The sequence below is a fragment of the Mastomys coucha genome, unplaced genomic scaffold, assembly GCF_008632895.1.
Source record: "Mastomys coucha isolate ucsf_1 unplaced genomic scaffold, UCSF_Mcou_1 pScaffold15, whole genome shotgun sequence".
NCBI classification, from domain to species: Eukaryota; Metazoa; Chordata; class Mammalia; order Rodentia; family Muridae; genus Mastomys; species Mastomys coucha.
The window spans coordinates 75,470,804-75,484,651 of record NW_022196897.1 but is presented as its reverse complement, the minus strand read 5'-3'; the positions used below and the strand labels follow the sequence as shown (position 1 = coordinate 75,484,651).

The following is a 13,848-nucleotide window of genomic DNA, read 5'->3' as shown; positions in this document are numbered from 1 at the left end:
TAGAGTTTTTTTCATCTTACTATTCCTGGTCACATTCCATCATAAAGCATAGTCAGGGTATGGACTCAAAAAAGAACTTGAAGCAGGAACTTGAGCAGAGGCTATGGAGGCATGGAACTCAGCTCACTGGTTTATTCTTCATGGCTTTCTTAGTGAGCAACTTTGTGCACAGCAAGATCACTTACCCTCAGATAATATTACCTACTGTGGGTTTGGAAAGCAGAAAGCATTCTTATTCTTGCTGGATTGAATGTACCTAAGCAGTGGATACTGGGCATAGGTGGGAGTTTGGGGCACAGTGTTAGATGTGTGCCATAGAAAGGGTTATCTGTGAGGTGTGTTGTAATCAGAACCAAGAGTATGGGAGGGTTTCCAGGGCAGGTAGGCCTCTTTTCTGTTCTGACTGACATAGCCTACACCTGAGCATCAGATGACTGATGATCCTGTAGTGGTGGGAGCATAGCTGAGCATGAGTAGTAGTCAGGAATGAGGGAAGTGTCAGACTACCATGGACAAAAGCTAGATTTCACCAACAGAAACAATGGAAAGCCTACAAACTCATGGAAACTGAACAACTTTCTAATAAAGAAATTAAAAAGACTCTTAGAGTTCAATGAAAATGAATGAACAACATAACTGAACATATAGGACACAATAAAAGCCATGCTAACAGTAAAAGTTCATAACACTTAGCACTTTCATAAAAAGTTATAGAGATTACACACTAGCAACTTAAAAACTCTAGAACACAAAGAAGCAAACACACCCAAGAGGAGTAGAAGGCAGGAAATTATCAAACTCAGAGCTAAAATCAATCAATTAGAAACTAAGAGAACAAAACAAAGAATCAATGAAACCAAGGGTTGGTTCCCTGAGAAAATAAACAAGATAGACAAACCCTTAGCCAAACTAACCAAAATACCAGAGAGACTATCCAAATTAACAAATCAGAAACAAGAATGGGGCATAATAACAGACACCAAGAAAACTCAAAAAATAATTACATACATCATACATCAAAATCTTCTGCTCTACAAAATTGGAACATCTAAAAAAATAATAAAAACAATAACTAAAAACAAAAAAGATAGATACCAATACCACTTACCAAAGTAAAATCAAGATCAGATAACCAATTTAAATACATCTGTAACTCCTAAGCAAGTAGAAGTAGTCATTAAAAGTTTACACACACACACACACACACACACACACACACACACACACACACACACCACACACACACACACACACAAAGGAAAAGAAAAGCCCAAGGCCAAATGGTTTTAGTGCAGGATATTAGGTTGGAACCCTGATCATCCCCTGCAGAAGCTGGGAAACCCCATTTCCCCTCTTCCCCCAATGTGAAAACGTCTGTGCTTGCTTGGAGAAAACTCCAGGCTAACATGTTACCATAACTCCTTGTCTTCAAGTTTCCAGCAATACATCCAAGAGTCCCCACTCAGGGGCTCAGTTTTTGGACATGTATGGGCACAAATTCCAGCTCCTAGCTGACATGTCATCACTCTTTTTTTAGCCTGGCTTGTGACCTCATGAGATTGGTGAACCTGCTCAGGAGCTGCTCCCAATAAACGTGTCTTTATCCAATTTTAATCTGGTTGAATCTGCCCTGTATCTGCATCACCGAGGTTGAGAAGAAGCTTATCATTGTTGGTGCCGAGGTGGGGAGGAGTTGAGCCCCGTTATGGTTTGTATATGTTTGGCCCAGGGAGTAGCACTATTAGAAGGTATGGCCTTGTTGGAGTAGGTGTGGCCTTGTTGGTGTAGGTGTGTCCCTAGATGTTGGCTTTAAGAACCTCATCCTAGCTGCCTGCAAGCCAGTATTCTGCTAGGAGCTTTCAGTTGAAGAAGTAGAACTCTCAGCTCCTCCTGCACCATGCCTGTCTGGGAGCTGCTTGTTCCTGTCTTGATGATAATGGACTGAACCTCTGAATGTGTAAGCCAGCCCCAATTAAATGCCATTCTTGTAAGAGTTGCCTTGGTCATGGTATCTGTTCACAGCAGTAAAACCTTAACTAAGACAAGTCCCTAGCCCAATGCACCAGGTTCCAGATTGTGTCAGGACCTCTCAGCTTCCTCTCACACTCTCTTCACCTGATGGGATCATCTTTTGTCTCAAGGTAAGTTGCCATTTCCCAGCCACAGCCTAAGAGGTAATGGGTGCATCTTACGTGTCCATGACCCCTGGGATGCCCTGCCAAGCCTCAGACAAGCCAGGCCAAGCCCATCTGTTCCTTATACTTCGAATTCAGAGATGTCCTTTCCAGGGTTTTCCCATCTCTACTGTTTAACCCCACACTATCACATTGGACACTACGTTATAGCCCTCGGGTCCCTGACAAAGACTGGGAGTTGGGCCCAATGCCAAGTCTAAACTCGATACTCAATTATCCTTGGGGTGCCTGTAACAAAATTTATCCATTCTTGGGAATATCTCTGACTTTGAGTCCAGAAAGCCCTTTTTTCTGTGGGTTGGCTTCAATAAATGTTCACCAGAGAACACTCTTGATGGTAACGTTCTCCATTATCTTAAATTTTCTGCTGATATGTGGACAAATAAATGGTCAGAACTTCTTTCTGTCCACTTTTTTTTTGGGGGAACTGAGCTCTCATCTCTCCCTCTATAGCCAGTGTTCTATGACTCAGGTCCCACTAGTGAGGATGGTCATGCCAACAGACCCGCTTGCCTCCAAGGACTCAGATCTGTAAACTGAGTCCCCTCCTTTGACCAAAGCCTGCCTACCCCTTACCTTTATTCACCACAACACATTCACCTGTTCCAGCTGCAACAGCTACTCTCAACCAAGCTGCTAATCTAACCCTCCTAAGGTATGTATGGATCATTTGTCTGTGAATTTGATTTCAAATTCCAGAGTCCAAGTTTTGAGCCTGCTTTGTCCTCCATAGGGCTTTGCATCCTCCAAACCTCCCCCTTCCTTTCAGTTTTCCTGAGCTCTGGTAATACTCCAGCAGCCCCCCTCCTCCTGGCAATACCCCCCCCTCAATTTTCTCCTCACCTATAAGTCAACGCCTTACTAACTCCCATGTTAGCCTCGCCCACTCTGCACAGTCAAGCCTGGCCTGGCTGGGAGTCCTCAGTGCTCATGGAACGAGTACATCAGCTTCTGCAACACACCTTAACAATGGATCACTCCTGTCCCTCCAGGAACTACAGTTCCCTTAGGCCCAGGCGTGGGCCACAGTGATTGTTTTTCTCTTAAGCCAATATAGGGCTACTACAGCTCCCTGCTCCCCAAAATGCCTCTCCTTCTACTGCCGTGGGTCCTGAAACCTGTTCAAATTGCACCACGTAAACAGTCCCACCACATCCTTACTGACATGGTTCCAATGAAGCTCCCTTCCTTTCAGCTCAATCTACTGCTCACTTGTCATTTTCCTCAAACTTATTAACCCTTTCCTGACTTGACACTGCCTTCAGTTTAAGCATAATCATACAAATACTTATTATAAGCTGTTAAAAATAATTAAAGCTGGGCAGTGGGTGGCACACGCCTTTAATTCCAGCACTTGGGAGGCAGAGGCAGGAGGATTTCTGAGTTCGAGGTCAGCCTGGTCTACAGAATGAATTCCAGGACAGCCAGGACTACACAGAAAAACCCAGTCTCGAAAAACAAAACAAAACAAAACAAAAAAACCCAAAAACAACAACAACAAAAAATAAAACATGTAAATTATTTATTAATTGCTTCACAAAGTAGTCATATTCATTAATATGCTCATAACTATAGTCATAATTGATTACCAAAATATGCTTTATTTAGCCTCCGATATATCTTTTCAAAGTTAAACAAAAAGTAAATGACTAAAAACAATGTTTGTATATTTATATAGACTTTAGATAGATAGGTTGTCCTCAAACACTTCAGAACTCTACAGAATATGGTATTAAATTGTTTAATAAAAGACATTTTCATAATATAGACACACCAGTTCCTGATAGCACCTTCCATCTCCTACAAAGATGGGCACAAAAGAATCTCTATGTGAGGCTTGCTTCAAATGTGGCAAAGAAGGCCATTAAACAAAAGTCTGTGCTTGCCTCAACTACTGATAGCGCACTGTCCACACTGTAGACAAGCAAGACACAGGGCATTTGACTGAATTGCTTTGCCTAGACAAGATAGGGCACTCCTTCACAGTCCTGCTTCACAGAAAACTCTGTCAGTGTTTCGGTGCCTGACAGACAAAAATTGATGCCCCACTGACCACAGAGGGAACTTAGATGAATGACTGACCAGGTAGTTGGTAAGTCTGTGTCATTTTAAAAGGGCTTGGAAGCTGCTTGTTCCGCACTTACTGCTAACTCAGGTAACTTTATCCTTCTAGGGTCCCTGATGGTTTTGAGGATCAGTGTAATAGCAGAACCAAGGCTTCAACTGTCTCCTCAGTCCTCTTCATATGTCAAAATCAGGCCTCAAGTCTCTGTCTCCTAGAGCTGCCACTGGTAGATCTAGACACAACTTACCTCATTACCACACTCAAAATATTTTTTTCAATGTAAAAATTTGCCATTCCTTTATATAAAGACTGCTTTTACCCAAAGCCTCTTGCTTTATCTTTAAAGCCTCTTACAATGGCTGTTCCCAATGGCAAGCCACCTATGTTTCATGGTAAATAGGTAGATTAAAATAGATGCAGAATTTGTAAAAGGTCTAAAGATACAGAAGTATTTAAGAAAGATGTTGAGGTTCTAGGAAGATGTTTTGAGGTTTGTAAATGCAAGTTAGTGGATGTAAAAACACAAATGATGATAAAAATGACAAGGTATATTAAATTATGCTTCAGATTCCTCTCCCTTGCTATGTTACTGTTGTATTAAGACTCCAAAAGTTCAAAATGTTGACATTTATCAGTAAAATTATAACAAGCTATTAGTGTAATTTTGATAAAGCCTTCCACTCTATAATCCACTATTATCATAGCCACAAGCTCAAGATTTTCAATTTTATCTGCTTTTTTTCTAAATATAGACTTTAAAAATGTTTCTTCTTTAAAAACATCTCATCTATACACAACCATATGGGTAACACCTGCATGTTCCTGGGGGAAAATGTGCTGCTGCTATGCCAACAAGTCTGCCTTGATGGGAACCTGAAGGGAGAATTGCCTTGAGAACTCTGCCAGTACAACATCTCCATCCCATTCTTCCTGACAGTCCTCACTCTTCAAATGGCTAGCCATGTTCATTGGACTGATGATACTACTTGATTTTTTTCTCTTAGCAACTTGCGTTCTCCTCTTCCCCTAGGAACAGACTCATGAAGTCTCCCAAATTAGAGTCAGTCACAGGCTTCTACACCCATACCTCTCCTCAAAAAACCAGCATACTGATTCTCAACTCCTCTTCTCCTTATTGTCCCATGCCAACAGGAGGTAGCCAAGATTTGAACCAGCAACCCTATACCCAAAGGGGTTGGATGTTAGGCTGGATGTTTATCCCCTGAGCAAGCAGGGAAACCCCATCTGCCCTCCTACCCCAAACTCTGCCCATACAAAGAAAACTCCTAGCTAACTTATGATCACTCCTAGTCACCTCGTTTTCCCACCAAAGAGTGCCTACCTAGGGGCACAGTTTTAATAATATATAGGCATAATTCCAGCTGCTAGCTAACATGTTATCATTTCTTACTTAAGTTCAATAAAACCTCTTTACGTTAGCTCAGCCTTGGAACTTCATTGACCTGTAAAAATTCTACCAGATTTCAAAGAAGAGCTATACCATATTGAGGTATACCAATAAACCTTAAATTATTTCTTAAAATTGAAACAAAAGGAATAGTGCCAAATTCAATTTAAGTCCACAGTCACTCTGTACCTAAATCACACAAAGATTATAAAAAGGAAGACAATTATAGACCAATTAACCTCATGAATATTGATGAAAAATACTCACTAAGATATAAACTGGATCCAAGAACACATCAAAAAGGTCATGCATATTATCAAGAAGACTTCATTGCAGAGATGGAGGGATGGCTCAACATACAGAAATCTTTCAATGTAATCCATCATATAAACAAACTGAAAGGAAAAAAAATATGATCATCTCAGATGCTGCAAAAGTCTTTGACAACATTCTACACTACTTTATGGTGAATGTCTTGGAGAGATCAGGGATACAAGGGATTTTCCTAAACATATTAAAGGCATGCCATTTACAGCAAGTTGATAGCAAAAATCAAATTAAATGGAGAGAAATTCAAAACAGACACTGTATAGCCCAGAGACCAAGGATAGAACCAAATAAGACTGGAAAAAAGTCAATAAAATTATTCATAATGATATTCTGTTATACTTGTAGATAGAAGCTTAACACAATTGTCATCTGAGAGGCTTCATCCAGCAACTGATGGGAACAGATGCAGAGACCAATAGCCAAACATTATGTGGAACTCAGTGAATCCTGCGGAAAAAGGGGAGGAAGGATAGTAGGAGCCAAAGAAGTATAGAACATCACACACACATGGACTTATAAGGGCTCACAGAAACTGAACCAACAGTCAGGGAGTCTGCATGGGTTTGCCATAAACCATCTGCACATATGTTGTGGTTGTGTAGCTTGGTTTTCTTGTGGAAGCAGGGGCTGTCTTTGGCTGTTTTGCCTGGTTTTTGGACCCTTCCCTCTCATTGGTCACCTTTCCAGTCTTAATATGAGGGTAAGTATCAAGGCTTATTGCAACTTGATATGGCATATTTGGTTGATATCCTTGGGTGGCCTGCCCTTTTCTGAAGGGAAATAATGGAGAAATGGATGGGTCAGGGATTGGGAAAAGAGGAGGGAAGGAAAATGGAGATCGGAATGTAATATATGAGAAAAATAAACAACAAAAATACAAACTATAAAAAAATTAAAATTGTCTTTATGGATAAGTATGACTCAATTAAACATTACTCTGCAGTCTGTGTCTTCTCTAATTCGTTTTACTTTATATAGAAAACAATAATGATTTTTGTAATCTCTCTCTATTCATATCTGCACTCATTTCAATACAGACTGAATGAACAATTATTAAATTTAGTAATGTGATCTCATGTTCGTCAGCTATTTCTCTCTTTACTTTGTCACATATTATTCATATTTTTTTCAAGAAAGCAATGTCTTTTTTCTTTTTCTTTTCTTTTCCTTTTCTTCTTTCCTTTCTTTAGGAAACCTATTTTAATGCAACTGGATACATGTACTTTTATTTAGTAATATGCCTGAATTTATTTGAATTTAATTAAAAGTAATTTCAAATATTGGAATATGTTTGCTTTAGTAGATAAGTCCAAGGTACCTAACAATGGATGACAACATAAGTGTACCATGACATATTCACTACAAATGGCAAAAATCTGGGAATAATAGTATTGGGCCTGGATTCAGGCGATTTGGCTTTTATTTTTGCCTTGGCAGATGATGTTCTTTCTGATAACCTGATTCAGTTTTCTATATTATAAATGATAATATCAGTTTTCTTTTGTTCTATAGATTTAGTATAAATAGCTAAAGTGTACTTTAATACTCTGAATGCAATTGAAGAATTTGACCAATGTGATGGTTTGAATATGCTTGGCCCAAGGGAAATGGCACTACTAAGAGATGTGACCTTGTTGGAGGAAGTTTGTCACTGTGTAGGTAGGCTTTGAGGACTCCTAATGCTCAAGTTCTACCCAGTGCAGAAGAGAGACCCTCCTTCTGGCAGCCTGAAGAAGACAGACTCCTACTGCTGCCTTTGGGTCAAGATGTAGAACTCTCAGCTCCTTGTCCTGTACCACATCTGCATGGATGCCGCCATACTCCACATCATGATAATAGACTGAACCTCTGAAACTGTAAGCCAGCCTCAATTAAATGCTTGCCTTTTGAAGAATTGCTGTAGTCATGGTGGCTCTTCTCAGCAGTGAAACTCTGACTAAGATAACTATTTTTGTCACCATGGTAATAATATAATTCAACAATTAGTGTGACAAAGACTTATTTGAAATACTGTAAATTACATCTACTGTGTTGTACTGTTATAACAACACAAACCATAACCAAAACATGTTATGTCTGAAAAATGTTTCAATATAACAATGGACTGTGGATTGCTAAATAAAATATTATAATGAAACTTTCAAAATCACAGTTACCCACCTAAATGTTAATGTAAATACTTACTTTTTAGACTTCACATAAATATTCTTACTTCATTTGTCATCAAATATTGAAGTTCATTAGTAGTTGTTTTGATTTGTTTTGCATAGTGGTTAAACTCAAGGCAAAGTTAATTAAATTCAAATGCTATAGATGTTTTCTTACTATTCAGTGAAATAATTGTTTTTAGCAAAATTTACTAATGGCAGTGGAATGCTCCTGAGATCTAATTAAGCCAGATCTAAAAAAGTTCAAAGTTTGATTGCTCACAGGGCACATTGGCTACACTTGGTAAGCTCCAGAGAAAGGCATTATCCACGAAGCCATTTAAAATCGACAATGATTTAGCATGGCTGAGCTAGTTGCTATCTTTAAGCTTATAGCTTTATATCTTTAGGTACTAACTACTACCTGGAATCCAAGACATTGAGCTGTGACAGAGGAGTTGATAGGTGAGAATTTTATCCTTTGTAAAGGAAACATATAATTATAGACCTCCATGAGTACCTGGAACTTAAAATTCATAAAACCACCCACCATCTCAGCCATTCAGGGCTTGTTTGTTCTCATTATGCCCAACATTATGATAGTTTCACACTTGCAGAAGTAAAAGTATTCTGGAGACTTTTCCATATACTTAAATATATTCAAATTAGTAAAATTCACAGTATATATTAACTTTTCCAAATATATTTTTCCAATTAATGTTATAATATAAGAGGCTTTTCTATGATCTGTTTTTTGCTTTCATATTTTATTGTATAAATGGTGTTTTCAGGTCTGAGAAGTCTAATTAAAATTTCAGGAAAACATTGCATCAAGGGGATTTGTAAAAATGTTCAATATCTAGTTTGTTCAAAAAAACTTGATATTAAAAAATAACTTTGAACCTATACTATATAAAATGTTACTTTTATTTAGGATTTAACAAATATGACATGAGATGACCAAAATACAATAATGAGTTAACACAAATACATTTTAGAAAACACTGTTCATATTGTGGTTAATTCCTATGATATGTTCAAAACTAAGAACACTTTTTATTGTTTCTCTTTATGAACAGAATCTCATGTAACAAAGGTTGGCCTAGAACTTGCTACATGGCAGAGGGCAGCTTTGAGGTTCTGATATTCCTGCTTCCATACCCCAAGTGTTAGGATTACAGATGTGCAATATCCTGGTATAAAGGATAAAGCACCTCACTGAAAGTTATACAGTATTCCAGATGATATGCAATATTGTATGCACATTTCTGCAATGTCTGATAGTTCATATGATTCCTCATTACCTCCAGTCTTTGAAAATTGCACATAAAATATTTCCATAAAATATTCATCTTTAAAAATATTTATTCTATATTTTTAGAATTAGTATTCTAAAAATACTAATTAGTTGTAGAATAAAGGTGAAACAGTTTCTGTTTCTTCAAGTAAGTGGTTTTCAATCTTCCTAATGCTGTGACCTTTTAATATCTTTCTACATGTTGTGGTGGCCTCCAGCCATAAAATTATTTTGTTTTTCTTCGTAACTATAAGTTTTCTACTGTTGGAATCATAATGTAAAGATATGATGTGCAGGATATCTGATACATGATCTCACACGGGGAGGTCATGATCCACAGGATGAGAACCACTGTTGTATACTGCGGCAAAGATCACTGTATCACTTTTGATATGTGCCTTGTCCTCTCTCTGGACTAGTACAAGACTCAGCGTAAGAGATCAGGTGATGCTCCACCACGTCCTCACAAATAGATGAAAATTTCATCTTGAGCAGTAAAAGCTAAAGTCTCTTATCCATTTAACATAGAAAATATGAAATGCATTTGCCATTGGTATGCTTTCTTTTCACTTTTGTAGAAATTTATGTCTGCAAATTAGAATGTATTTCCCATGTCCAATGGTTAATTTGATATTGTTAATCCAGAAGTTATATATGGTGTATGATATTGATGGTTGGCGAAGAACTGAGAATATATACATTAAAAATACATAGAAATTAGGGTGATAAATCTTTTCCTACATAGATGAACTGTGAAGACAGACAATACGTCAGGATATGGACTAGTGCATGCTTTCAACATAAACGTTTTTATAGTCTTCATGTAGACAAGCATACACACACACATACACACACACACACACATATATGTCTAACAAATATTTACTAACTGCCTAATTGATATTTGTTTACAGTATTGTTCACATACGTGTGTTATCTTACCTAGTATTCAATTTCTTTCTGTCTCTGCTTGAAATTCTATATTAAAAGCTTTTAACAAAGCAAAGTCTTTGTGAATTTAAAAACCTAAATAAAAATTTTCCCATCTATTAAAATACTGTGTATTTACTGAAGATGATTATGCTAAATTGGTTGTCCAACACGAAATTTTATATATATATGTACATACATATATACACACATATGATGGTTTATACCTATACTTTATAGACAAAACACATTTTGTTTATATGCTTACAAAAATATATATGTATATATTCCAAATATTTGCATATAACTTTCTATATGTGTGTGTATGATAAACAATACTTAAGACAAAGAGCCCATAATAAAAAAAATTATGGGGAAAATAAATTCTGAAGGGTAAACAATATCTGTAGCCAACATTATCTAAAAAGTGAATAACACACTATTTTTTAATTTATTAAAAAGAATTAGCACTGTTGTAACTTTTAAAATATATTAAAATATTAAATGAACTTTGATTGCAAAAGATTCATCATATTTATGGTAGAGTTTGTAGCATGGATAAATGGCTGGGCGGCTATAGGTGAATTGGCCCTTTAATTCTGTAAAGTATGAAGCCTAATTATTCATTTTCTCATCATGCAATATGTGGTAGACTTTACAAGTGTTGTGCATCATGCTATACTAACATACTGAGGATATAGGTTTATATAGCATATATGTGTGGTAGAAGTCATGGACTAAATATTGTTTTCAATTTGTACATCTTCCTAAAATTTTTGCTTACCAGAGATATTTTATGGTTATGTTTATAAAAGTATTAACATTTCCTTATTCTTTAGAATTTTGTACATGTATTCAATGAAACATGATAACCCACTAGGACCCATTAGTGTGACCACTTATGTATGATTGTAGGACTATTCACTGCAACAAGGGAAATCTTAATTTAAACATGGCCACACATTATAAAATAAGAATTCTCTTTCCTCTAGCTCTGATTGCCAATAATTCCCCAGTTGGGCTGGGAACCTCCTTCCTGTATGGTTGCCATGTGCCTTGTTGAAAATTTGCAGGTTTATGCAGATAACCCTGGCTGCAGTAAATTAGTGAGTGTGATAGTCTTTAAACCATGCCTTTCTTTCACTGTAGCATATTTGTGATCCAATGTAAATTCAGTAAGAATAGTCTTTATATGGATGAGCACTTTTTAGCTTATAAAATATGTCTCATCATACTAAAGGACATAGACTTAGGGGAGAACTCAGACACACTGAGCGTGAGAGCAACCCAGAAGCATCACTTGGACTTTAGAAATGGAAAATCTCTGTATAGATCAGCATTTTTTTCTATAAATGAAATAGTGATTACTGCCCTATAGATGTGTTGTATCTGATAGCATTAGTATATGAAGAGACCGTAATAAGGAGATAACAAAGAATGGGAGCAACTACTGGGTTAAAAGGTTACAAAGTGTGCTCCACCGTTACTGAAAGCACTGTTGCTGTAGTGTCACCATCTGACTACATGCATTTAAGATTAATGACCTGCCTTTATGTTTTCTGCAGGGAGTTCCGTACTTGGGAGGGCTTTATATCCTGAATGGAGTTCCACAGTCCTCCCAGTAATGTGACTGAATTTGTTCTCCTGGGTCTCACACAGAATCCACGCTTGCAGAAGATACTGTTCATTGTCTTTTTGTTTGTTTTCCTATTTACAGTATTGGCTAATCTGCTCATTGTCTTCACCATCTCCTTCAGCTCCACCCTTTCGGCTCCCATGTACTTCTTTCTCACTTACTTGTCCTTCATAGATGCCTTCTACACCTCTGTCACCACCCCCAAAATGATAATTGACCTCCTCTACCAGAGGAGGACAATATCCTTGGCTGGATGTTTGACTCAGCTCTTTGTGGAGCACTTCCTTGGAGGATCAGAGATTATCCTCCTCATTGTTATGGCCTATGACCGCTATGTAGCCATATGCAAACCTCTGCATTATATGACCATTATGCGTCAAGGTCTCTGCAGACTCCTGGTGGTGGTAGCCTGGATTGGAGGGATCTTACATGCCACCATGCAAATATTTTTTATGATTAATCTGCCCTTCTGTGGCTCCAATATCATCGACCATTTCATGTGTGATCTCTTCCCACTGTTGAAACTTGCCTGCAGAGACACTTATAAGCTGGGCATCATAGTGGCTGCCAACAGTGGGGCCATGTGCTTTCTCATATTTACCATGCTCCTCATCTCGTACATAGTGATCCTGCAATCCTTGAAGTCTCATAGTTCTGAAGGGAGACGCAAAGCTCTCTCCACGTGTGGTTCTCACTTTACTGTGGTTGTTCTCTTCTTTGTACCTTGCATATTTACTTACATGCGCCCTGTGACCACCTACCCGGTGGACAAGCTGGTGACTGTGTTCTTTGCAATTCTCACTCCCATGTTAAATCCCATCATTTACACAGCAAGAAACACAGAGGTGAAGAATGCTATGAAGAATCTATTGAAGAGGAGAGTCACTTACCCTGTTCCAAAATGACAAGAAGGTGGTGACGTGCGTAAACAATTAGGACTATGTTTGTGGTAAACTGTGGAAGAGATTTAACAAATTTCACATATAGCAAAGACAAAATTTCCCACAATTGAGTTTTGTGAACACTTAATAGTTACTAGACCTTCTTTGTGTCTTCAGTAGCTCTAAATGTGTTTCAAGGCTCGAAATTGATGTCCATAGATTCTAGATTTCCAATAGAAAACATCAGCTATACAGTTTTAATGATACTGAGATTTTTTTTTCTAGATATTCACCATTACATATTTAATTATTTTTTTCATTTGTTACTTCAGTGACACTGACTTTTCTGCAGATCTTTATATAAATTTTGCATATTGTGTTAATACCAAAAATAGATAAATGGAAACTAGAAACTTGAGGAACAAAAGCAACCTTGCTACCTTTGTCTTTTTTTTTTTTTTACTTCATTTGTATCTGGTATTATTTACATCAAAATAATAAAATGTAGTACAAGGAAATATATAAAAGGGCGAAATGATTTCTAACATGTCTCTTTGTTTCCCTAGGACAAAATGTCAAGTAGAAAATTTGAAATTACTCCTAATTTCTTCTTATTTTCTCAAATGTTCTCAGAGCTCAAAGTTTTTCTTGAATATAAAGGATAGGTATATTTCTCCCTTATCTGTACTGGAGTCAGCATTGTAGCAACCTGAGTAAATATTCTTCCATTTCATCATACTAGATTATGCCCAATAATTTTTATGCTATCACTCAATATGTAAGATTCCTATGTTTTTATCAAATATGTTATTATCTATCAGTCCCATTTACTTAGGTAGATGGTATAAGCCATGTTCTGAACTGATCATTTTTTTTTATTTTTTCCCTTTATTATTAGATATTTTCTTTATTCACATGTAAATTTCTCCATTCCCAGTTTCCCCTCCAAAAAACAAAGA

At 37.2% G+C, this 13,848-nt stretch overlaps 1 protein-coding gene across 1 annotated transcript; it reads left to right on the top strand.

Moving 5' to 3' along the window:
• Window positions 1–11,971: 11,971 nt before the first annotated feature.
• Window positions 11,972–12,913, top strand: LOC116092204 (olfactory receptor 140-like). The gene has a single exon (XM_031373551.1). The coding sequence runs from the start codon at window positions 11,972–11,974 to the stop codon at window positions 12,911–12,913; it is 942 nt and encodes a 313-aa protein (XP_031229411.1).
• Window positions 12,914–13,848: the final 935 nt, after the last annotated feature.